Source organism: Daucus carota, chromosome 2, assembly GCF_001625215.2.
Source record: "Daucus carota subsp. sativus chromosome 2, DH1 v3.0, whole genome shotgun sequence".
Lineage (NCBI taxonomy): Eukaryota > Viridiplantae > Streptophyta > Magnoliopsida > Apiales > Apiaceae > Daucus > Daucus carota.
In genome coordinates this window covers 35274723-35299990 of record NC_030382.2, presented here as the reverse complement: position 1 = coordinate 35299990, position 25268 = coordinate 35274723, and the positions used below count along the sequence as shown (strand labels likewise).

General features: G+C 33.8%; 1 protein-coding gene across 1 annotated transcript; it reads left to right on the top strand.

Annotated features, from left to right (window-relative positions):
* The first annotated feature begins 794 nt into the window (after positions 1-794).
* LOC108210131 (non-specific phospholipase C1) lies at positions 795-6231 on the top strand. The gene is made up of 3 exons (XM_017381402.2): positions 795-2085; positions 4795-4971; positions 5717-6231. The coding sequence occupies exons 1-3, from the start codon at positions 987-989 to the stop codon at positions 6037-6039; spliced, it is 1599 nt and encodes a 532-aa protein (XP_017236891.1). The 5' UTR covers positions 795-986; the 3' UTR covers positions 6040-6231.
* The last annotated feature ends 19037 nt before the right edge of the window (positions 6232-25268 follow it).

Genomic DNA, 25268 nt, shown 5'->3' with positions numbered 1-25268 from the left:
GGGAACGAATTATTTAAGAAATATTCTTTCCTCTAAGAGCAACTATAACGCATAGTTTACATTGTTGTTTGTTTGCGTGGCAATGTTGTTTGACATTGAACACACTGCTTTTTTTTTTTCCAGCTTTTTTCAAATACTAACTTTGTACAAGTTGTTCGGGATTGGAGTATTTATATCTAGACGCTTCAGTTTCAAAAAGTTTGAATGCTAACAGATGATGCAAAAGGATACGAGCATAAGGACCTATCTTGAAGCCCTGCTCTGGCAATTCGGAATCACTCAATGTTCACTACTAACTTCAAGTTCATTTTAATTCTGATGATGAGTTCATGTTTCTTAATTTGGTATAAGACCTGATCTCTTGGTTGGTTTTTGAGGATCTTGACGTGGGAGCCAAAAATTTGAATTCATAAACAATTTTATTGATTCATTGATTGGAACATTATTGGTAGTGCCAAAATACAACACTTATGCAATCACTTTCGGGAAGAGTCTGGTTATGATGGACACTTGAAAGAATGTGAAGAATGGAGGTGCAATGTTAATGATTTAGTTTATATCTCAAGGGTATCAAGTTTCATCCATTTATGCAAATAATGAACAAATTTTGTTTAATTGAAGGGAACAAGATTAGTATTAGGCAAAAATATTATGTATTTTTTTTAAAAAAGGAAAGTTATAATGTTGTTCGGAAAGTATTTATGAAATTGTTGATTTTATATATATATGTATACAGCTTGCGAGTAAAATCTCCGAGATTAAATTTATTTATAAGAAAATATCTAACGTTAAACTTGAGTTCCTCAAGTGAAAGACTGATGTCAAAGTGTCAACAAACTCATCAATATCAGCTTAAAACCCCCTTCAATACAAAAACCCATTCCTATCTATCACCTACCTACTTCTTCAATAAACGTACATTCATTGCTCACTACAATCTAAACATATACTCATCACTGCCGAAATATACCTCATAGCCGGAAATTATGATTCTCCGGCGACCCTTTTTCGCCCTCCTGCTCCTGATTTTTCTTCTAAAACGAACCCATTCTTTCCCTTTTCCTAAAAAGCATGACAAAATAAAAGGCCCCATTAAGACAATTGTTGTTTTAGTCATGGAGAATCGCTCATTCGATCATATTTTCGGGTGGATCAAGAAAACCCGACCCGATATTGACGGATTAACGGGTCAAGAATTTAACTATCTGAATGCTTCTGACTTAAGTTCACGGAAAATCTTGGTGACTGACAAAGCGAATTTCATTGATTCGGATCCAGGTCACTCAATTCAAGCAATTCAAGAGCAGGTTTTCGGGTCAAATAGTTCTTTTTTTGACCCGGCTCCGATGAATGGGTTTGCTCAGCAAGCTAATAGTATGGGTGTTGATGGGTTAGCTGAAACGGTTATGTCCGGGTTTAAACCTGAGTTTGTACCGGTTTATACCGAGTTAGCGGACGAGTTCGCTGTGTTCGATAGATGGTTTGCTTCGGTTCCGGCTTCTACTCAGCCGAACCGGTTCTTTGTTCACTCTGCCACGTCTCATGGAGCTTCAAGTAATGTAAGGAAAGATTTGATTAATGGGTTTCCGCAAAAAACTATTTTTGATTCGTTGGACGAAAACGACCTTAGTTTCGGAATTTATTACCAAAATGTACCTACTACTATGTTTTTCAAGAGTTTAAGGAAGTTGAAGCATGTGAATAAATTTCATAATTTTGATTTGAAGTTTAAGAGTGATGCTAAGAATGGTAAGCTTCCGAATTATGTTGTGCTTGAACAAAGATACTTTGATATAAAACTTTTTCCGGCTAATGATGATCACCCGTCGCATGATGTTGCGTTAGGGCAGATGTTTGTGAAGGAGGTATATGAGGTGTTACGAGGTAGTCCACAATGGAAAGAGATGGCATTCTTAATTACGTACGATGAGCATGGTGGGTTTTTTGATCATGTGCCAACGCCTGTTTCTGGTGTGCCTAATCCGGATGGAATTATTGGACCGGACCCTTATTACTTTAGGTTTGAGCGTTTGGGCGTGCGTGTTCCTACATTGTTGATTTCACCATGGATTGATAAAGGCCTTGGTATGTTTTTTTCTTTCATGTTTTGTTATAGTATTTTTAAAGGTTTTGCAATGGTTTTGGTTTGTGTTGCAGTAGTTTGTATCAAAAACAAATGTTGCTTAGTCTTTTTAGTTAATATTTTAAATTAGTTAAATGGAGTTCACTTGTTAATCCAAATTTGCCTAGGCTTTGTTTGCTAATTTGGTTCATGTCAGTATGAATATGGATGATTACTCTCTAGTTCTCAATGAACCTAACTAATTCATGATTTTACATAGGGATGGCAAAGGATGTTGAATCAGGTTAGATTATTGAGAAATCAAATTCCAAACTCGAAAATCTATTGAGACCCTATAAACGGTGGCAGTTTTTATTTTTAAGCTGAATTTTCATAAAAATTAAAATTAAAACGAGTTAAGAGCTTAAACATTACAAACCAATATTCTTTCACTAATGTGCAGAATTCAAAATACTAACCAGTAGTCATAGTTCAGCCTACTTGGATTATATTAATATGTATGTATGCCCATGTATATATTTGTAAAACTAAAAGATATAAAAATCTTTATTTTATATATAAATATTTAATGTATTTATTGGTTGCACTCCGTAAAATACATCTTTGGAGAAAGAAATTATTATAACACTTTATCTTTTATGAAAATGATTCGTTAAGCTTAGAATTACAAAGTTTAACAACCAACCTTAAAGTATCGAATTTAACATCAAATTTCATCCAAATTTTAAAATTAAATGTTACACGAATCCAACATACAATCCAATCCAGAATAAATTTATTATATACAATTTTAGCCTGATAAAATTTGCATAAAATCATATTATGTTTAGTCTAAATTTATTATTACGTCTATATTAGATACTATTATTATTCACAAAAAAGCCTAATTGACTTGAAGTTAGAATCTTAATAAAATTTGAGATAAGTGTATATAGATTTATCTAGAGTAGGTTAATGATCAAATACAAACTACTAAATGCGAACCAAGAGACACTAGGCCTGTGTGACATCACCCAACCCTAAATGTCATCACCCACTTGGGCCCATTTCAGACCCCACTCAATCCACCTCGGGCCCACTAAAATCTCACTATGGCTCCGGACAGGACCCAGAAGGGTTCCAGACAAGCTCAAGAGCCAATACTTTACCCCACCCCTTCCTACTATGGCCCACCTCCGTCCACTAGGTCTTGCCAAGGCCCACCTCGGGTCCATTATCGAGGCCCACAAACCTCCCCATACTTGTAAAAACATTGGTTCACATTTAAGTTTGTATTTAGTAGTTTGTACTAGAGTAAGACACTCTCTCGCTATATTTACAGAGGGTGATTATTTAAAAAAAAATCATGCAGTGGAGTGCTAGCAATTATGAAGTGGGTATAGTAAAATTGGGAGTGTACCTAGTGCAACTAGTTGTGGTTTTTAGTTTGTAGGCTAATTTGGTTTGTATTGGAGTAAGACCCTATATATGTATATATGGATATACATACATAAATATTATAATGGGTATTTGTGTTTCGGGTTTTGGAACAGCCGCCCGGGTATTGGATTTTGGATCTCGGTTTCGGTTCAAAATGCCTAATAGTTAAATCCAAATCCAAATTATATCGGCTTTAAAAATTAAATCCAAATCGAAAATTGTGTGTTCGGTAAGATCCATTTGGGTCGTAAACTCGTAATGGATCTGGTATTCGTCAGATTGGATTGTTTTTGCCATTCCTAATTTTAGCATATGTGATATGTGTATCAAGAACTCATATTCAAGTAAATATAAAAGTAGTAAACTTTAATTAGATAATAAATGACATATTAATGTAAACAAAACTAGAATATGCGAGGTAATGGAGCCAGGAACTGGACGATGGTAGATATCCCCGTACCAGTTATTGACACCTGCACCCACCCCCTACCTTTTTTTGGAACTTCTGCATTCAAATTAATGCCAAAATAGTGCTTCCACCAAAATTGAAAAATATGATTGTGCATCCTTAATTTATATCCCGGATCCACCTCTGGAGATGGGAAGTTACAAATAAATTAGTCCGCAAAACCCAAAGGTGTTTATAACTTTTGTTTATGCTAAAAGAAATACATGGTATGCTATTCTGGTCTTCTGTAGCTTGAGTAGGCTCAAGCATATCAGAAATGTCAGAAATACATAACAAATTTGTTGTTTAGTTTTGATGACTTTTACTAATAATTTTAAGTTTTATGTTAAGAGTGAACTTTAATAATGTGAAAATTAATTATGTAAATTTTATGTTTCATTTTTGGAATGAAATTTAGCACAAATACCCCTTCTGCTTCCTTTTCATTGTGGCAACCACTTTGAACAGCCTTAAAATTTGAGCCGCAGTTGTACTGATGGCTATCTTCTGTGTTTAAAGAATATATATACGAGCACTGGGCTATGCACACACACATGATACATTACAAAAATCCTTTACATGTCTGACGTCTATTCAGCTACTTAATTTTAATTATCAACTGCTACATCTGGCTCTTGCCTAAATATATAGAGACACATAAAACTGCTTTTATCAAGTAGATATGATGGCACTAGTAAGATGGAAAGTCTTAAAAATAAGCATTGAACAACCAGATATTGGGAGGTTTTGTTTATAGTCTTTTCATACAGTCATACAATTGCTGGTTAATTTCTGTTTCTTTTATCTAAATGTTTTGGCATCTTCTCTTGCTGGTTTATTTCAGTGATCCATCAGCCAAGTGGACCAACCCCCTTCTCTCAATATGAACATTCATCTATCCCTGCAACTGTGAAGAAGCTTTTCAATCTAGAATCCAATTTCTTGACGAAACGAGACGCATGGGCAGGAACTTTTGAAAATTACTTCTTCCTTCGTGATAGTCCACGTGATGATTGTCCAGGTTAGTCCAGAATCCTTGTGAGCAAATGCCAGGACTTTCTTTCTTTAGTTATTTGTTACCTTTTCATTGGATAGTACTCATGCGTAATGTGTTAAAACTCTCTGTTTAAGTATTAGAACTAGAATATTAAGAGGGAAAGTTAAAGAATAATGACTGTATGGAGATGAGTTCTGAAGAAAAAGAAACATCGATATAAGAAAGTTGGGGGGGGGGGGGTGGTGGTTCTGAAATATAAATATAAATACAAGTAGGTGGTAGTGATAGACGTGTAACAGTGACTTGTCTAAAAGGTTTCCAGAGTAAACCCAATCAATCACAGCAAATTCTTTCTCTTTTCCCTCTCTGTGGCATAACGTCATTTCTGTTGTGCTTCTTCCGAACTAGTTCCACGAGAGAAAACAGAGGCTCATATAAAATTGTCAAGCATGGTAATTTTTCCATTAGATAAGACATTTATACACATGACTTTGTTCTGCATTGAGGACCTCAAAAAAGAGTTGCAAGCAATGTCATCATTTATTTACTTGTTTAAATGTTTGTAAACTATTGATACTAATGCACTACAACAGTTAATTATTTACCTATTTTGGTTTTAAAATAGCAGTAGTGATTAGCATAGGGCCAAATGTTGTAGTTTTTGATGTATTAGCTTAAGAGTTAAGGCTAATATGGCCTATAACATTTTTGAGGCACTTTATCTCTTGGTGCTGATCTTTAACTGCTCATCATTATGTTTATTACACAGAAAAGCTTCCAGAGGTTAAGAAATCATTGAGATCTGGTGGACCAAATGTACAAGCAAGACTCTCTGAATTTCAAGTCGAATTAATTCAGCTTGCCTCTCAGCTTAACGGTGATTATCTTCTGAACACTTATCCAGATATTGGCAAAAGCATGAATGTGGTCGAAGGCAACAATTATGCAGTGGATGCAATTGAGAGGTTTCTTGAAGCTGGAAGAGCTGCTTTGAGAGCTGGAGCTAATGATTCTGCTATGGTGACAATGAGACCTTCCCTTACAAGCCGTACATCAGGGGAAGAGAAGAGTAATTATTTGAGTTCATATTGATCTTTGCCGATATCTACGCTAAGCTGTATAGAAGTATCTGAGGACCCCTTTAAGTGTATATTGATACAGTTTCTTAAGAATACCGATACAGTTGCTTAAGAATACCAAGTGTTATAGGCCACTGAAGTAAAACCTCTTACATGTAATATGCATGCGTTTATGATATAAGAGAACAATTGGTAGTTTTATTGAGCTCTTTGAGGCCTATATTTGGTAACAAATGAGAAGCACCAGCCACAAGTACTCTGCGGGCCGGATATGTTGGTCCCTTGGTACCTTTTCTTTGCCTTAAAATGAAAACTGCCTGAACCTAAAACTTTGAATAAATTAGAAGTCATTTCTTTATATAGGTTGCCTCTGGAAATTTTTTTCTGTATTGCAGGAAAACAATTAAAATCCCTGTGGTGAATGTTTAGCTTAACCATTCTTTCATGATAGAAAGAGTCACTATCCAACTTAGGCGCTTTATATGTTCTGTATATTCTAAAGGGCCTAACTTGGATAGTGACTCTTTATATGTTCTATATATTCTTACTAGACATATGTTCTATATATTTATATTCTATATATAAAATAGTTTAACGGTTTCTCGTAAGGAACTTGAGAATCAACTAGGTTAGATTGCATATAGTCTTACATGTATACTAACTAGTAATTTGCTGGGTAATACAGAGACTAATCTTAAAGGAAGATCTGGGAAATGAGCAAGTGACTGCCATTAGCCTGATATCTGGCAAGGTTCTTGAGGAAGTAGAAGGGAAGCCTGCTAAAACTGTGTCGAAAGTTGTGGGTTCTAACAATGCTGAGTGAGAAGTTCTAAAAGGAAGTGAAGAGATTGTGCTTGAAGAAGTGGAAGTCGAAGTTGATGGAAATCCTAGTAAAAGAGAAGCTAGATGATGGAGTTAATCGGAGCACTGAGCCTATTGAGTTCTCCAAAGTCCGATGAAGCAAGAGATGATTTCTCTAAGAAGGATATACCAATTGCAAGTTAGCCACCTCCACCTTTTCCTCAAAGAATCATTTAAGCGAAGCTGAAGTAAGAATTACGCATCTACTTATCCATGGGGTATATCAAGGAATGTACTAGTGAGATTTCAACGAGTTCATCTATCCAACCGACTTTTTTGTGCTAGATTACGTGGAAGACAAGGACATCCCCTTGCGTAGATATTTCTTAGACAAAAGGAGAGCCCTTATTGATGTTCAAAAGGAAGAGTTACTATGTGTATGGAAGAAAGAAAGAAAGTCTTCAAGGTGTTTTAAGAGATGAGCTTACCCTTACTAGATAAGCGGTGCTTTATTACAAAAAGTTCAATTAGGAAGGGCAAACAAAAAGAGGAATTTCTACATAAGGGACAATGTCCCTTCATTATTGAGGAGGTAGTTGAAGATGGTGAAGGGCTATAGTCTGACTTCATCAAATGTATACTAAAAGGTACTTCTTTAAGTGAAAATCAAATGTCTTTTTGAGGGTTGAATATGTGTGTCTGTTTTAGTAGACGCATGCTTTTTCATTCATTGATGGAAAAACATCCTTTTTGTGATGGTTGTTCATGATAAAAATGGAACATGTTTAAGTTTTTTGCAAGATTTGCAGAGTTCTCTTCCAGATCCTTTTAGGAATTGATATCACTCTTCTTCTTCTTCTTTAAAAATTTTCTTTTGATTGTTCCAGAATCTTTTTTGAATCTTTCAGTAGTTTCTCCGATAACTTCTCATCTTTTCTCTTCAATGATGGCCGACATCGGTTCTTCAAGCCAGAATAGCGCTTTCACCGTCAACAAGGGCAAGATGCCAAAGGTGGCTAAGGATCCCTGCCTGACTTTGGCCAAAAAATCCCTTGTCCATGCGAGCCTAAAAGCATTAGCGATCTCTTGGATGAGTTCGAGGATGCCTTCCGAAACATGCCCAAATACTAAAAAGCCGCCACTATTCCTTAAAAGTATGATAAAGAACAGATGGACCTTTTGATCAATTTGTTTCAGCTCAAGAAGCCTTATAAGGCGGTGGTGATGACACCAAATGAGCGGGCCTGCAACCACAAGCCTCTGTCTCTCTATATTTATAAAGAGACCCTTTACGCGGGCCAGAGGTTCCCGCCTCCTTAATTCACTTACCATCTATTTGCGGAGGCGAGGGTCTGCCCTACTCAGCTTATGCCCTATAGCTGGAGATTTATTTTATGCTATCTCGTGTGATATAGCAGGCTTGGCTTCGCTCCTACAATCACCGTGTTTGTGGACAACTCTAACAAGTGAACAACTCTGATGAAAGTGAAAAAACACTACAGGAAAAGCGGCTATTTTGACCGAAAATTTCGACCGGCGCCTAATTTCAACCGTATACGGTCAAAAATAACGGCAGTCAAAAATATCATATTCGACCATTTTCTAATCGAATATAAAACCGGTCGAACTTCATCGGACGAATATTACCCTCCAGTTTTTTCTCGCTCTTGGACTCGGTCGAAAATAAAATCCCGTCCAAAATATCTATGTGGCGGGAAATTTCCAGCAATTAGGAATTTAGAATTTTTCACGGGTTCTGGTCGAAAATATATGTTCGTTTCTAGTCGAAAATATATATTTGACCAGAAAACTGATCATAGCGAAGGCGATTATGATCTAGATGCGTATTTATTCCTCTTTAGATTAGGCAGCAGTACTGGTGGTGAATGTGTTTGTGAATTTAAAATTTTGTATTTTTGGTTAATGGGCTGGCAGACCAGTGAATGAATTATCACCTCTCTTTTGGTTGATGGATTGGTACATCAATGATGAAATTATCAACAGGTTTATGTTGGTATTTGGTTTAAATATTTACATATTTTTCTATGATTATTTTGAATGTAGTTGGGTATTTTTTGTTGGCAATTAATTTTAATTTTTATGTATATTTTTGTGGTGATTTTGAATGTAGTTGGGTATTTTGGGTTTGAACAGGTAATTAGCATAAGCCATTAGAGTATCTCCAACCATTGAAAGCCTTCGGCTAAAAGTTGAGTTGGCATACTTAAAATAAAAATTATTAGCCAACAACTCGAAAAACTCAATTCCAACCATGCTCAGCTGTTGTCTATAAATTTAGCCAAACTCCTATGGATGATTAAATTTGTCGAACCTCTACAGGTCTTTAAGGAAATCTGTAAGAAAATTGCATATCGTTTATTACCATATATATTGAACTAATATATTCTATTTTAACAATCTACAATATTAATAACATACTATTTTCAAATTATAGCCAACCAATATAGCCAACACCATTGAAACAAAAATGTCTTACAGGTTCAGCAAATTTTACATAATGTCTTACAGGTTCCATTTAGCCAACGATTATATAGCCAACGCCGTTGGAGATGCTCTTAGAATGCATATTTTATATTATGCGCTATTAAATTCGACCGCATCAAAGATTGATATATTAATTTCGGCCACATTTTAATTCATTGCATAATAAATTCGACCACAAACAAAGAAACCCCAGTAACTTCGACTAAATATATTCGACCGTTGTTGGTCGAAATTAGTACATGTGGCGGGAAATTCAATTTTTTGGGATTTTTTAAAAATTTGAGCGGGAAGTTCAAATTTTTGGTGAAAACAAATTTTGGGTTGAAAAGGTCAGTCGAAAATAGCAGTCAAATTTGATTATTTTCGACTAGTTTAACTTCGACCTGTCTGTGTGCGGTCGAAAATGACTATTTTCGACCGTATACCGTCGAAAATAGTCATTTCGACCAGATTTTGGCTGTCGAAAATAACCGCTTTTCCTTGTAGTGAAATGAGACTTGTGCCCCATATCTCCCCGAGATTGTCAGGATATTACTGAATCTTCTGATGATTCTCAAATTGAGTTCCATGTAGCTCATATTGTTGCAATGTAATTCTTATAATTTTTTAATTTGACTTGTACAATTTCTTTATTTTCATTTCTAACTTGTTTACTTTCCCTTTTTTTTAAGGCAAATGTCTCTTTGAAGGCGACCCTGCATAACCTACGTATGGCTCGTGCAGAAAAGACCGAGCTGGTGAAGAGTTGTGCAGATCTCGACACAGATGTCGAATTTAAAAGGACAAGGTCAGCCAGTTGGTACGTCAAATTGATATTGAGAGGGCTCAGGCCAATGATCTTACAGAGAAAGTTGAGCTTCAAGAGAACTTTTCATCAATGATTTTCAGCATTCGCCCGTGTTTCGAATGTCCTTTCTAGCAGAGTTAGATTACAAAGGTTCAATGACAACTTGCTGGGACTATGCTGGAGAGGCCATTGCTAGCCAAGTCTCAGCTATGGACCTAGAGACTTTTGTGCTCCCCTCCACCTCCCTTTCCTTTCTAGATAGGTCCAATATAAGTAGTATTTAGCATCCATCGTCCTTGGTCGTGTATAGCCATCTTGTACTATATAACTTCAAAAGTTAATATAACTCATTTAACTTCTTCATTTTGGTCATTTGTATTTTCATTATGTACACATATTTAGCTTTTAGCCTTTTGCTTTTTGTTAAAGTACGTAGTTAAAACTTGTTCCTTAATTAAGTGATAGTCCTATGACTTTAGAATGCTTTTACGTTCAGGGTTTCCCTTTTTTTTTTTGGGTTTCTTGAATTTTTTACAATGGTTCGGTTTTATCTTTCCCTATTTCATTAAAAGGTTTTAACCAAGGCTCATCATATACGTCATTAACTTAGCAGAAAAAGTCTCTTCTATAATAACCCATTGGAGCTATTTTCTTTGGTATGAAGGAAAGCAAAACACTATAATGACCTGTTTGGTAACATGGATTTCATTTGAAATCCTGGATTTGATCAAATAACCAGTTTGGGAATTTGTGTGTGGATTTCATTTGAAATCCTGGCATTCAAACATTAGTATAAACCTGAGAATTTGGAATGACAATTCAAATCCTGTCATTTGAAAATTAAAATCCATTATTTGAAATGAAATAAAAGTTTCCAAACGCCCTCTAATAGTTTTGTAGTCATTTCGCGGGAAAAACATATTAGCTACCTCATTACATTTTGCTAGTCTTTAAATAGTCCTCTTTAGCCACTATTCTCTTCCAACGTGAAGGGGTTGGAAGTTATGCGAGGGATCTTCTTTTATTTAAACATCCTCCTCATATTCTAGCGCCTTTCAAAATTCCGCTTCGTTTTTTCTTCCTCCAACACCCTAGCTTTAGGAGGAGCTTTCTTTTTTCGTATTCCTTTGATAATTCATCAAAATTATATATGTTGTCACATTTTCTTCCTTTTATGTTTGAAGATTGGCATGATAGGTTTTCTGTGTTGCCCCTCGGCTTTCCAACTATCCGGTTGGAGTTCGGCCATGAATTCCACGAGACTTAAAAATCTCTAAGTTGTGACTTTTTTCTTCCTCCTCTCGGTTATTTGTCTTCTTGACAAAGGATGAGTACTGAAAGTGCTTCCTTAGTGTATCCTCTAGCTTTGATAACTTGGGATGGGCATCAGGCCACTTCGAGGCTGAGGTGTGATATCCCCGCCTCCGATCCCTGAATCAAGTACCATGAAATGGATTCTTTTGCTTCGCTATCCCAGCCCCGAACATGAAACCTCACGGGAATTCGAGAAATTCATCTTTTTAAGAAAATATTATAATATATATAATAATATAATTTTAAATGAAAAATATATTAGTAAGTCATAATATATAATATTCTTCGAAGATATAACTACATTGAAGATAATAATATAATTTTAAATTAAAAATATATTAGAAATTCTACTGTTATATCATATTTTAAGTTTCAATTAAAATTAATACTTATTTACGATAAAAAAGATATAACTAGATTGATTATAATTAATTTGCATTATATTTTCAGTGCTTGTAACACTGGAAAAAAGTACAGGATAAATATCAAGTTGGTGACTCGTTTCGTCCAAATGTATCAATTGAGTGACTGATTCCCAAATTGACTCGAATGAGATACTCATTAGAAAAATTTGTATCAAAAAAATCACTTTATCGTTAGTCGAAATTTTGAAAATATTATATATTGAGTTCCGCACATTTTTTATGAATGGTATTACATCCAAATGAAAGATTCTGAGTCCTACTATTTTTGCTAATATTTTTAGATTTTTAAAATTTTATCAACTATTTATTTTTAATTTTTTGATTGTTTTGTTTTATTTAAATAAAAATAAATAGGAGATAAATTTTTAAAAATCTAAAAATATTATCTAAAATACTAGAACTCGGAATCTATTATTTAGATGTAATACTATTCATAAAAAATGTGCGAAACTCAATATATAATACTTTCAAAATTTCGACTAATGATAGAGTGATATTTTTGATACAAAATTTTCTAATGAGTGGCTCATTTGAGTCAATTTAGGAATCAGTCATACATTTGGACGAAATGAGTCACCAACTTGATATTTATCCCAAAAAAGTACTATTGAATCCAACATATGATGTGGTGATGTTGGTTGATATATTGTTCATGTCAACAAAGAACTCCAAGTAAATTTCTAATAGGATTTTAACAGATTATTTTTTCGATTATTTATCTTTCAAACACAAGTTGAACTTCAATAGTTTCATGTTTCAAATAGTTTGCATTTTTTTTATTCTTGCTATGTTTTTTGATTAAACTTTACTACTCAATAGTGATGGCCCTCGGAGATGGAAGAAATACAATGGCCAACACGATTCGGCTGGACCATTCGGTGGAATGTGAATAAATTAGCTCGAATATTTTCTATGTAAAATATCAAGGTTAGCATTAATACATATGTTCAATCTAATATTTCCCAAAAATTAGTGCAAGCACAAAGCGAGAAAAGTGATACTTGAGACATAGTCGAGATCGGGCTATGGGATATCACAAGTGTATGATACATGAGACACGATAGTTGATCGAACCATAGAGTATCATAGAAGTGAGATCAATATCAATTCTTTAAATGCTTAGAGTTCAGTTTTGTGAGTACACCATGCATGTTCTTTCTGTTTGAATTATTTATTTACTTGTATATTGTTCCCTGTGAGTAAAATTTTCTCCAAGAAATATTTATTTCGATGATAATTTTGAGAAGGAAATACAATATTACTTGATGAGCAATCATAGTGCTCACTCTTGTTTTTTCACTGAAAATCTCTCGGTAAAGAATGAGAAACTAGAGGATGGTTGGAGCCGGTCCTACCAAGCCAAGGGCAAGGGTGTGTCTCAAGATGGAACCGATTAACTTCATCCTAGATGTAAGCAAGATGACATGAGGGATAATTATGCTGGGGTTCTTTTAATTTGTTATGCTTATAAATTTATTTGTTAATAAAGAATCTTGATCCTGATTTGTGAGGAAGAGTTGTGAATTTTTTTAATCACATTTATTTCTTGTTCAACAGAAATCGTGTAATATAACACGTTGAATGTATAGATTTTGAGGTATTACAGGATTATATGAGAGCTATAGTTATATTATTAGGGATTATGAGAGTGATCAGGAATGTAAATACTAGAATAAAGTATAATAGAGAGAATAAAATGTTATTTTGCATAGAGTGCGCACTAGCAAGTAGCACCTAGATATAATAGATTAATTACTTATAATTAACAGAGTAACAACATTTATTTTTTTTAATTATCTTGTATATGTTGATGTCATCTTTCACATTGATTTTTTTTAATTATCTTGTATATGTTGATGTCATCTTTCACAGCTGTGAGAAATTGATATACTACCCCTTATCCACTCAATTATATGGATTTGAGTACAAATGATGATAGTGATCCCTCAAAGTCATAAAATTTAATCTAATATTTATATAAATTTTTTCTCAACATGTTAACATATAGGCTTAAATTTATTCAGATACTTAAAAAAAAACTAAAAAACTTGAAGGAAGGTCGTGCCCCTTAATCATGGATGAGATATTAAATAATAAACATTAATCATGTTGGCGCTATTATTCTACACATGTATAAATTAAACAATTTTATTGTAATTATATTTTGGAGAGCACCATGTTATATATTAAAAAATAAAATGGACGTTGATCAATTTAATTTATAATTTAAAATAAAATATGATAAATAAATAAAATAAATTCTCTGACATGATTCTCCCATGATTAGTAGGTCATATTGCATTGCGAATCTGAACACACACACACATATATAAAATATATGACTATATAATAATAGTAATTTGTCGATTATATATATTTTTCTAATATATGAGGAATTATTTACTTAAATTATATACATAGCCAAAAGGTCTAGAACTATTTAAAAGTAATAACAAATGAATAAATATGAATAATAAAAACATTATTAGAGGATTTATTTATAAAAGTAAAAGAAAAAATAATTAAACAAGTAATCATGTTTTTATTCATAAGAAATATTATTAGATGAGGCCGCCACCTATCATCTTAAGACAGAGGCCGCCACCTATCCTCTTAAGACAGAGGAGCAATAAACGAGGAAAACAACATCTTACTGAGCATTACACGAGAAAAACAACATCTTAAGATCTGGGTCGTTAGATGAACAAAAAATCAATGGCTAATCATTTAGGTTTCACTTTACAAATAGGGTTGCACCAGGAGCTACCCATCTCATACACCATCTTTACCATCTTACAATAGAGTGACTGGATTAACAAAAAGCTCTACATAATCTTCTTTTGATTCTTGATTTCATATACACACACACCCATATTACACACACATATTATCACCTTGATTCATATCTTACCCATGGAAAAACAAGGTGATGGAGGTGAAAATCTTCCTGATGGAGCTAATTCTCCAAAAATTCATTATCAACCTTCTTTCTCCCCTAACCATACATCAGAAGATCATCAGATCTGGGAAACACCCTTTTTTGAGTTTCCCTTTGAGCATCAACCTCCAATTGGTCACACTGACTTTGAATTGGAAGATTTATCTAGTTGGCTCAATGATATGGGTCCTGGTGACAATTCTGAGAATACAAATAATGTTTTGATTGCTGGAAGTGAAAATCAAAACATGACAAATATTCCAACCTTTGATGATGGTGAACAAAATGAAGAAAACAATGAGTCTGCACAAGGGAAAGTGATGAATGAGGCTCCAAGTCGTAAAAGACGATACTGGACTACTGAAGAGGACAGGTAGTACTCTTTTATCTCTCTTAATTTAACTGTACTTATGTTCTCTTTCCAAAGAATAATTGTAGATTTTTGTAATATTATTGAAGGATGTTGCTGAGCTTAGTGAGTAAACATGGAGCAGGGAAATGGTCTCAGATTTCCCAGGAGATGGATGGTCGTGATAGCGTCCAGTGCCGTTATAGATGGAGTCACCATTTATGCCCTAATGTCAAGGTTTCTCATCTATATATGGTGCAATGTTTATATAGAAACATATATTTTAACTCATTTACACCATAAGGTCATAGATCTATATATATCTTTATTTCAAGCTCCTAGTTGCTTCTTTGTTCAGTGTTTTCGATTCTGTGGTATCTGCTAAAAACATCCATAAGGTTTAAGGTTATAACTTGTTGTAATTTGAAAATCTGAGTTTTTCTTTTACTGTAACTTGTGTTAATCTTCACACAAATCTATTTTAATTATTTCCCATTTATATTGCTGGTGAGGTGATTTCAGAAGAAGGGTTCATGGTCGGATGAAGAAGAGAGGGTGTTTGTCGAAGCTCACAAGATACATGGGAACAAATGGACAGAAATTGCAAAAAGACTTCAAGGACGGAGTGCAAACTCCGTTAAAAATCACTGGAATGTTGCGAAGAAAAAGCTCGAGAGGAGGGAAAAGGGTAAAGCCACCATGCTGGAAGACTACTTCAAGAGCACAATACTGAAAGGAACTGATCCTTAAAATTCCACCACAACTTCAACTACATTTACTTATGCTTTACAAAGATAGTCAGGTATTCATGATATCCAGGGTTTCCAGATGTAGGTTCTGAGTAATGTTAGTTAAACTATTGACTACCTGTTGAACTCCTTTCTTCTTTGCTGGTATGCTGGGACATAATATATGTCAATATTTTCTTTGTTTATGTAATTATAGCAATAATTTAGGGCATGATAGCTAGGTAATTAACCACATATATTCATATATACTAACAATCAACATAATTTATAATATCCGGAGGTGAAAAGATTTTCACAGTGAAAGGAGAAAAAATATTTGAGTACGAAGAAGGTGCTTGAATCAATTTTTTATGTCTTGGCTCAATTATTTTACAAACTTAAAAAGTTCATCCCAGCTCCACCCTTTTTTGGATATGAAGGTTTTAGTATAATAACTTTTATTTGCCAAACTTCACATTATCTCATGAAACTAAAATTTTAAGCAAAATTAATTATTTCATATTTTCTCCTTGTTCAACCGTTTCTTAAAAAACTCGAAAACATTTAACATAAGATTCATAAATCATTCATCTTTATAAATCTTTTGCTCCTAAACAAAAATACATAGTATAAATTTTGGTGGCAAGATTGAAAAATCAAATTAGACATCCCATTACTTTCTAAAACCTCTAAACTTGTATTTTCTCTGACCGTCATTAGATTGAAGAAATATGCCTTTAAGAGGTTTTTCATTTAAATGAATCATAACATATAAATCTATCAAATTAAGGACATTTACATCTGATATGATTATTTTATAATTTATTATTTGAAATATTTGTTGAAGTTTAATGTTTTAAACTCATCATTGACTTAGTAATTTCGGGCAATTATATTTTTTATGTTTAGTACGCAACTCAAATATTCTATATAAAAGTAGGAGAACTTTTGTTCTATCTTTATTTACTAATATTTGAACAATTTTGGTAATTTTTTTTTTTTTTTTATCATAGTACGAGTTCTAAGCAATGAATATATGCTTAATTCTCCTACACACTCACTTACCGTTGACAAAATGGTCAAACAATGAGTTTTATCCTTTTACAAAAGGTATAGCTTATTTTCATAATTATTTATCTGTTCGAAGAGGATGGTTTTTTTATATTGCATTTATGGTCATTTTTCTTCCATGACCGGGGTCGTAATCAATGAATTCATGTTTAATTTTCCTCACACACTTAGTAGTTAGTGTCAAAAAACAACTAGTTTTTGTATTTTCATAAAAGGTATATATAGTTTATTTTTGTTTTCTATGTGTCCAAAGAAGATAGTTTTTCTTTTATATATGCAATTTTAGTGGCTTTTCTACCATAACACCGATTATAAGCCATCAATATACGTCACAAGTAAACTAACTTCCACTTGTTTATCTTGGTTCATGAATTAATGCTATGCTTTTGTAATTTTTTTCTCTCCTTTCTTGTACTCAACTTCATAGAAAGTTAAATAAAACAAGTGACAATTATTTAAATCATTGTACATTAAGAGTTACATGTCAAATAAATTAGAGGGTGTCTTCAATGCGGGTGCTAGTTACCCATCACAAGATGTGAAGATATGGTGCTTTATTTCACCGTCTCCACAAAACTTCAAGTATTAAAGTGTTGGAATGGCCTTGAACGAGGCCGACTTTTGTTATTAGGGCATAAAAGAAATGCACGTATATTCTACACTCGTACAAGATGTTAAATAAGTCATGCCCTAGTCCAATAAATCAACAAGAAGGAGGTTAAACTTTTGATGAATTTTTAATTATTATATAGAGCAATGAGAAGCTTCTTCAGATGACAAATTAAAAGTTTTCATACTTTTAGGATACATTTTAGATTTGGTCATGCACATACACAACGGTATGATTCATTTAACATATAAAGCAAAAATTAGAAAGAATATTTACCTTACTAATTTTTTAATACTTCATAATAATTTGAGTTTCACATGCTTGCGTGAAAACATCATTCATATGACGTCGTACCCCATACCTAGTGGACATGAAATAAGGAAAAAATATGATGTAAAGGTGTTGTTTTCAACCTAAATTAATGATAACCCCAACATAGCGGATATAATAATTTTCTCATGTGATATGTGACTTGTAAAGTTGCCTCAAACATATATGTGTCAAACATATATGTCTCATTGGACTTTTGAAGAGATAAGTAATTTGGTCTAAATTTGGCTTCAATGTGCTTTTATGGTTTGAGATTTAGTCGACTAGCTATGCATAACTTATAGGTATTGATCATAGAAATATTTATTATTTTCAATACGACATAAAGCAAACTTAGTTATAAATATTCGATAGATAGATGAACGATTATATAATCATTTCATAGTAATGGATGTTGATTAAATAGAAGATTAATTTATATATATATATATATATATATACATACATACATATATATATATATATACATATATATATACATATATGTATATGGACACTTTAAGATGGTGTAACACTTGGTCTTGACATGTCACATTATAAATTAAGAAATATAGGTGTACTTGAGTTATAGCCCCTTTGATGTAAATCTCTTCGGTGTAAGACAGGTTAATATGTTTTCATAAATGAGGACAAAAAGATATTTCCTGAGTTGGTTAAATTCTTAAAATCTTCCTGGGCTCCTATATATCCCAAGAGAGATAGCTAATTCTCAGTACATGGTGAGATCTTTCTCATCTAGTTCGGGAAACAAGTAGAGGAAGCACTCATCTAGTTCGGGAAACAAGAAGAGGAAGCATGGTCTCTGAGGTTTACAACATCTGATTGTTGTATACATTAAAGATGTCATAGAAATGAATATATAGTATCTGATGCAAGTTTTAGCATGGTAACTTTAGCTTTATGTTTCAATCTTGCATAGGGTAATGGAAACGTTACGGATCTCTGACTATTTTTTTCATTTCAAATTTTAACTTCGAATATGTCTTTTAGGTCTTCAGGAAATGCAAATATTTGTCCGTGCTGCTGTCATGGAGGCAGTGAGGTAGTTAAAAATATTAGTAGCTCTTTTTTTTCTTCATATTTCAGATATTATGGGTTACGGAGATTCTGTAATTGTATTAATTTGTATGTGACTTTCTCCTACCATTAAAATTCCAGGAATATGCCTTTATTAGAGCTACAAGGCAATAGCAGGATATTATCATTTTTGGTAAAATAGAAATAGGATTACTAGTTCTGCCACCTTCATGAAAAAAAAATAAACTTGTGGGATGTAAAGTGTAAACCTCACATCTCTTAATTTTAACCGTCAACTTGACGGCAAATGATCAAAGGGGTGCATATCGAATCGCTTTTTAAACATTCGGGTGTGTATTGAATTTTTTTTTTTTTGAGATCAAATCGAAAAAGCGCCTAAACTTATCGGGTGAAAAGTGTAAATTACTCCTTTTTTAATTTCCGTCATAAGTTCGATCGTAAGTTTGGCAAAAACATACTACATATATAATGTAACTTATGATGGAATACATATTCTGTCATAACAAGTTAAAAATGGTTAGATGAGCAAAAAATCAATGGCTAGTAATTTAGGTTCTAAGTAGAGTTGCACCCAAGGAGTTACGTACCCATCTCATACACCATCTTCACCATATAACCATACAATGATTAGATTAACAAAAAGCTCCACATAATCTCCTTTTGTCCAAATTCTTGATTTCACAAACACACGCCCGAATATATAAACACATTAAAAGTTTTCTCTCATCACTTTAATTCATATCTTACCCATGGAAAAACAAGGTGATGGAGGTGAATTTTTTCTTGACGTAGTTAATTCTCCGAAAAATCATTATCAACCTACTTTGTCCCCATCCTTCAGAAGATCATGTTGGGATTTTAATCTAAATTTTATGTCTACGTTATGTTTTGTTTATTTGAATAAGTCAGCCTGGTTCAGTGTATTAGTAACAGTAGGATTAGTACGTGGAAGTTAGGTGTAGTAGTGGAGAAATAATAGGAAGTGGTTGCTGTTTTCACGCTACCACCTTGTTTGTTTAGTTCTATTTAAACTCTTGTAATCTTTTTATTATGCAGAAGATATAAAATGTAGTTTCAGGAGTTTATTGGCTCTTGTACATATATATTTTCATCTTGTCTTATATGAAGTTATCATTTTAGTAGTTTAATTTTAACATGGTATCAGAGCCAGGGGGAGTATCAAGGCTTAACAGCCTTCCCCACGGTTCCTTGGAGGGATAACGATTCATTTCGAGAAGAAGCTCCATGGGATGAAGCTGAAGGCCGGGAAGAAGTCCCAAGAAAAGCATCAACAGAGGAGCAGACAAGAAGAATCGTTTGTCATTTACAGGGGTTTAAAGGTGCAGAGGCCCATTCACTCGAGGCCCATTCACCATATATAACACTCACGTTGTAGCACTGGAATGTGGTAGAATCTTGGAGGCAGAAATAGCGATGTTTACTTGGTTATTTTTGGGTTGTATTAAAAGGAGTGCAGAGAGTGTCAATATGTGAAGGCCGGGAAACCAGAGGAGGTTTGGATGGTCGGAACTGTCGACTTTGTGTGGAGTGTGTGCATGCATGTAGGTGTTAACAGGCTGATGAACAGGATGCCAGACGGGCAAAACAAAAGGCCAGACGGGCCAGGCAAACAAAAGGCCAGACGGGCTAACCAGACGGGTCAAGTTTAAAAGCCATACGGGCTTGTGAAGAGTAGCCATACGGGCTCAGAAGAATAGCCATACGGGCTCAGTTTAAAAGCCATACGGGCTTAGCCAAAAGGGTTGATAAAGGTGTTGTAGAACACAGCATTGTTAAGCCAAACGGGCTCAGTTTAAAAGCCATACGGAGGATTTCTTCAGGAAAATCTAGATTAAGGGGGAGATTGTTGGGATTTCAATCTAAATTTTATGTTTACGTTATGTTTTGTTTATTTGAATAAGTCAGCCTGTTCAGTGTATTAGTAACAGTAGGATTAGTACGTGGAAGTTAGGTGTAGTAGTGGAGAAATAATAGGAAGTGGTTGCTGTTTTCACGCTACCACCTTGTTTGTTTAGTTCTATTTAAACTCTTGTAATCTTTTTATTATGCAGAAGATATAAAATGTAGTCTCAGGAGTTTATTGGCTCTTGTACATATATATTTTCATCTTGTCTTATATGAAGTTATCATTTTAGTAGTTTAATTTTAACAGATCAGATCTGGGAAATACCCTTTTCCGACTTTCCTTCTGAGCATCAAACTCCAATTGATTACACTGACTTTAAATTGGAGGACTTTGCTAATTGGCTCAATGACAGGGGTCCTCGTGACATTTATGAAAATACAAATAATGTTTTGATTGCTTTAAGTGAAAATCAGAACATGACAAATATTCAAATCTTAGATGATTGTTAACGGAATGAAGAAATCAAGGAGTCTGCACTATGGAAAGTGAGATGGATAGTCGTGATAGAGCACATTGCAGTTATAGATGGAGTCACCATCTATGCCCTAATGTCAAGGTTTCTCATCTATATATGGTGCAGTGTTTATATAGAAACATATATCTTAGTTCATTTACGTTGTTTAATTTGTATATTAATGGGATTTTAATTTTAAGCAGTGTATGCTGTATTTCTCTCCTACTATATTTTTTGTTTCTGTATGTTTTCCCCATTTAGTAAATAGACCGATGTAGGGTTTATGCATGTTCACCCATTTAAATACAGCATACAAATCATTCTGATGAAATATACATATTAATTTCATGCTCCTAGTTGCTTCTTTGCTCAGTGCTTGTTCAATTCTGTGATACCTGCTAAAAACATCCATACGGTCATAACTTGTTGTAACTTGTGCTTAATCCTCACACAAATCTATTTTAATTATTTCCCATTTATAAATATTGCTGGTGAGGTGATTTTAGAAGAAGGATACATGGTCCGGTTATGGGGTATCACAAGCATATTAAACTTGAGACATGGTAGTTCATCCATCCATAGAGTATCATAGAGGAGGGACCAATATCAATTCTTTTAGTGCTCAGAGTTCAATTTTGTGAGTACACTATGTTTTTTCTTTTTGAATTGTTTATTTAATTGTATATTGTTTAGTGAGTAAGATTTTCTCAAAAACATTTCTCCCAAATTTATTTATTTAATTAGATGATTGTTTTGAAAAGAAAATATTATTTTACTTGCTGAGAATAAAATATTATTTTGTATAGAGTGCGAGTAGCACCAAGCACCAAGATATATATATATATATATATATATATATATATATATATATATATATATATATATATAGTATAATTACTTATATTTGATAGAGTATCAACATTGACATTTTTTTTATTGTCTTTGTATGTGTAGATCGATGTGATCTTTTAGAACTGCTGGAAATTGATCTCCTACCCAATTATATGGTCTTATTCATCCCATTATATGGATTTGAGTACAAATGATAATAGTGATCCCTCAAAGTTGTAAATATTTAATCAAATATTTAATATAACTTATTTTATAACATGTTTACATATAGAATTAATTTTATTGGGATATGAAGGAAAAAACTAAAGAGCTAGAAAGATGCGTGATACTGCTTAATCATGGAAGATATATTAAATAATCTATAATCCGACACACACACCCATATATATATATATATATATATATATATATATATATATATATATAGAGAGAGAGAGAGAGAGAGAAAAGTTATTTGGAGTCCTTGGAGTCCTAATCCTAGCCCTTCATTTAGAATTAGATCCAATGGATGATTGTTTTCTTAAATTAATATTTAAACAGTTTTTTTTATTCTTACACAAATAGGCGCGCTGCTTCTTGCTTGAATCACTCTCGGCAGTTACAACCGTTTGAAAGTTTTGTGGACTACGGGAAGAAAGAGTGGTTTGCAGTCGTTCGTTCATTTTTTCCCCCTTTTCACGTTTTCTTTTTTTCATGCGTAAAAGGCAATACAAACCACTACTGTAGCACTTTTTTTTGTTATACGTCTCCAGTCTCTAATGGCTAATACAAAAAGGCTCTAACGTAAATAAGACTAGAGCGTTGGAGAATTTATTGTTCCTTGTGCAGAAGCTGAATCTTGGTTTTTAATCCCGTATGTTATATATACAGTTCTAAACAAACTAATTATAAAAATCCTAAGCAATTCATATTAATATATATCTCCAGTTGGCAGTTGCTGAGTCATTTCTTTCCTTATTCAAAACATGTTGGGCAAAAAAAGGGTATTGTACATCTTTGTAATACAACAAGTGAGTCCCTGACAGTGAAATGTGAATACTCAACCACTCTGCTTTACATAAACTTGTCTTCTACTATTTTCTACTATCTACTATCATTCTTGAATTCATTAGATCCTGACTTTTTTTTACAGAGTGCCTTCTCTGCTAAGATGATATACGTCAACCACTGTTTTTATCCAAGTGTGCAGCTCCACAAGTGTCCTGTTAGTAAAAAAACAAAAAAACATGTAACATATAATTCAACAAAACAACTTAAAACTTCGAATATTTTTACTTCCTGTCTTCCAAGCTGCAGGATCTTATGCAGGATCTATGTAGGACATGAATGCAGGACATGGCAATCTTCTTTTTAAAGTTCCCAAAGTCAGTCAATATCTTTGCGTTCATTTTGTAACACCATGTCCTGCAGTCTCCCTTGCCGAAGGATTGTCATCTATCTCATCCCTCATTGTCCCCTGCAAATAGATACTCATATATACAAGTCTTAGAAAACTAACTTTCGGATTTATACCTTAATTTTTTTTAACACTATGTTCTGCAGTCTCCCTTGCCGAAGGGTTGTCAACTGTCTCATCCCTCATTATCCCCTGCAAATAGACACCCATATATACAAGTCTTAGAAAACTCCAATCTTCACTTACATAAAAAAAATTAAAAACATGTAGGACATGTATGCAAGACATATGCTTACATGACTTCCCGGAAACCGTCAGTATCTATACAACATAACTGCCAATACATGACACAAGTTCATCAAAGATCAAGCCTCAACCTACATTTCACAAAATCAATAAATATATTGGCAACCACAAGTGCAGAACATACCTATGGTTATATTAGATATTCTGCACATACAATGTAACTATTCAGCCCCTAATGCTATCTACATCACACTCAAATTTCCAAATAAGAAACCAATCTACAGTACAATTATGTTATGCCCAAGTGTCTTGTGTGGCAGGTTTAAAGATTAAGATTCACTACACAAAAAATATCACCTGGATACCACACACTTTTAAACTTCAACAGAACACAAAATATAGCACATATAAATTTACCAACTGCAGGACTCTTGACACGATGTACCCAATACACAAGGTACCTTTTTTTTCATGCCCCACGAAAAGATGAAGACCTATTCCCCAATGCATGAACAATAAACGCTCCACAACCAAATAAACACGGAAATGTAGTGTAATCGAAGAACTAAAGTCATGCCGGGTATTATCTTGCAAGACACACGTAAAAAAACAAATTTTGTCTCCCAAATTAAAAATTACAGTATTACATAATCTGGAACATCATGATAAAGACAGCCCAAAATCGAATATGTAGACAACAAGAGGAATTTAAAATTTGAAAGCACTAAATCAAATCTAAAGACCCAAATGTCCCCAATCTCAAATGTACTGACCTAACATACAAGCCAAATTCGATTACCAATTGATACTCGTAGAACTCTAAATCAATTTATATTTGCTTTCAGTGACAATCAAAATCAAACCCCCTAAACGATTTCTAACTAAGCCCCCTGCAACAAATACTGGCCACGATTGTTCCGAGGCGCAAAACGCAGGACGACCCATTCAACTACGGCGCCGCGGTTCGACATAACTGGTATGATAGTGATCAAAAAACCGGTATGCAAAGAAAAGTGCAGAACAAACGATGTAGAGTGTGAAGAGTACCTGAACACATAATGTCGTCACCGACTATCGTCCTGCAGAGTTCTACTGAGTTGTTGAATTAAGAGCGTGGAGTCCTCCACCTAGGTTTGATCACAGCGAAATTCAAGCCTGATGATAACCAAAGTAGTTTTCAGCGAATTATGTGGGATACGGGTATGAATTACCGTTTAAATTTGATTAAAACTGATTCTACAGTATTTTAATTCATTTAATCTCAACCATAGGATCTTTTTAACATCCAACGGTAGATCTTAGGGACTCCAATTTGTCACTAAATCTTGTACCCCATAGATCTCCTATATTAATATTTGAGGACACAATATACTCTTGAAGAGGAAAGTTCTATGGAGACCACTATTTCATCGGAGAACTCGGAGACCACGTATGTTCTGCAATTAAAACACTATAAAATATATTATTTTGT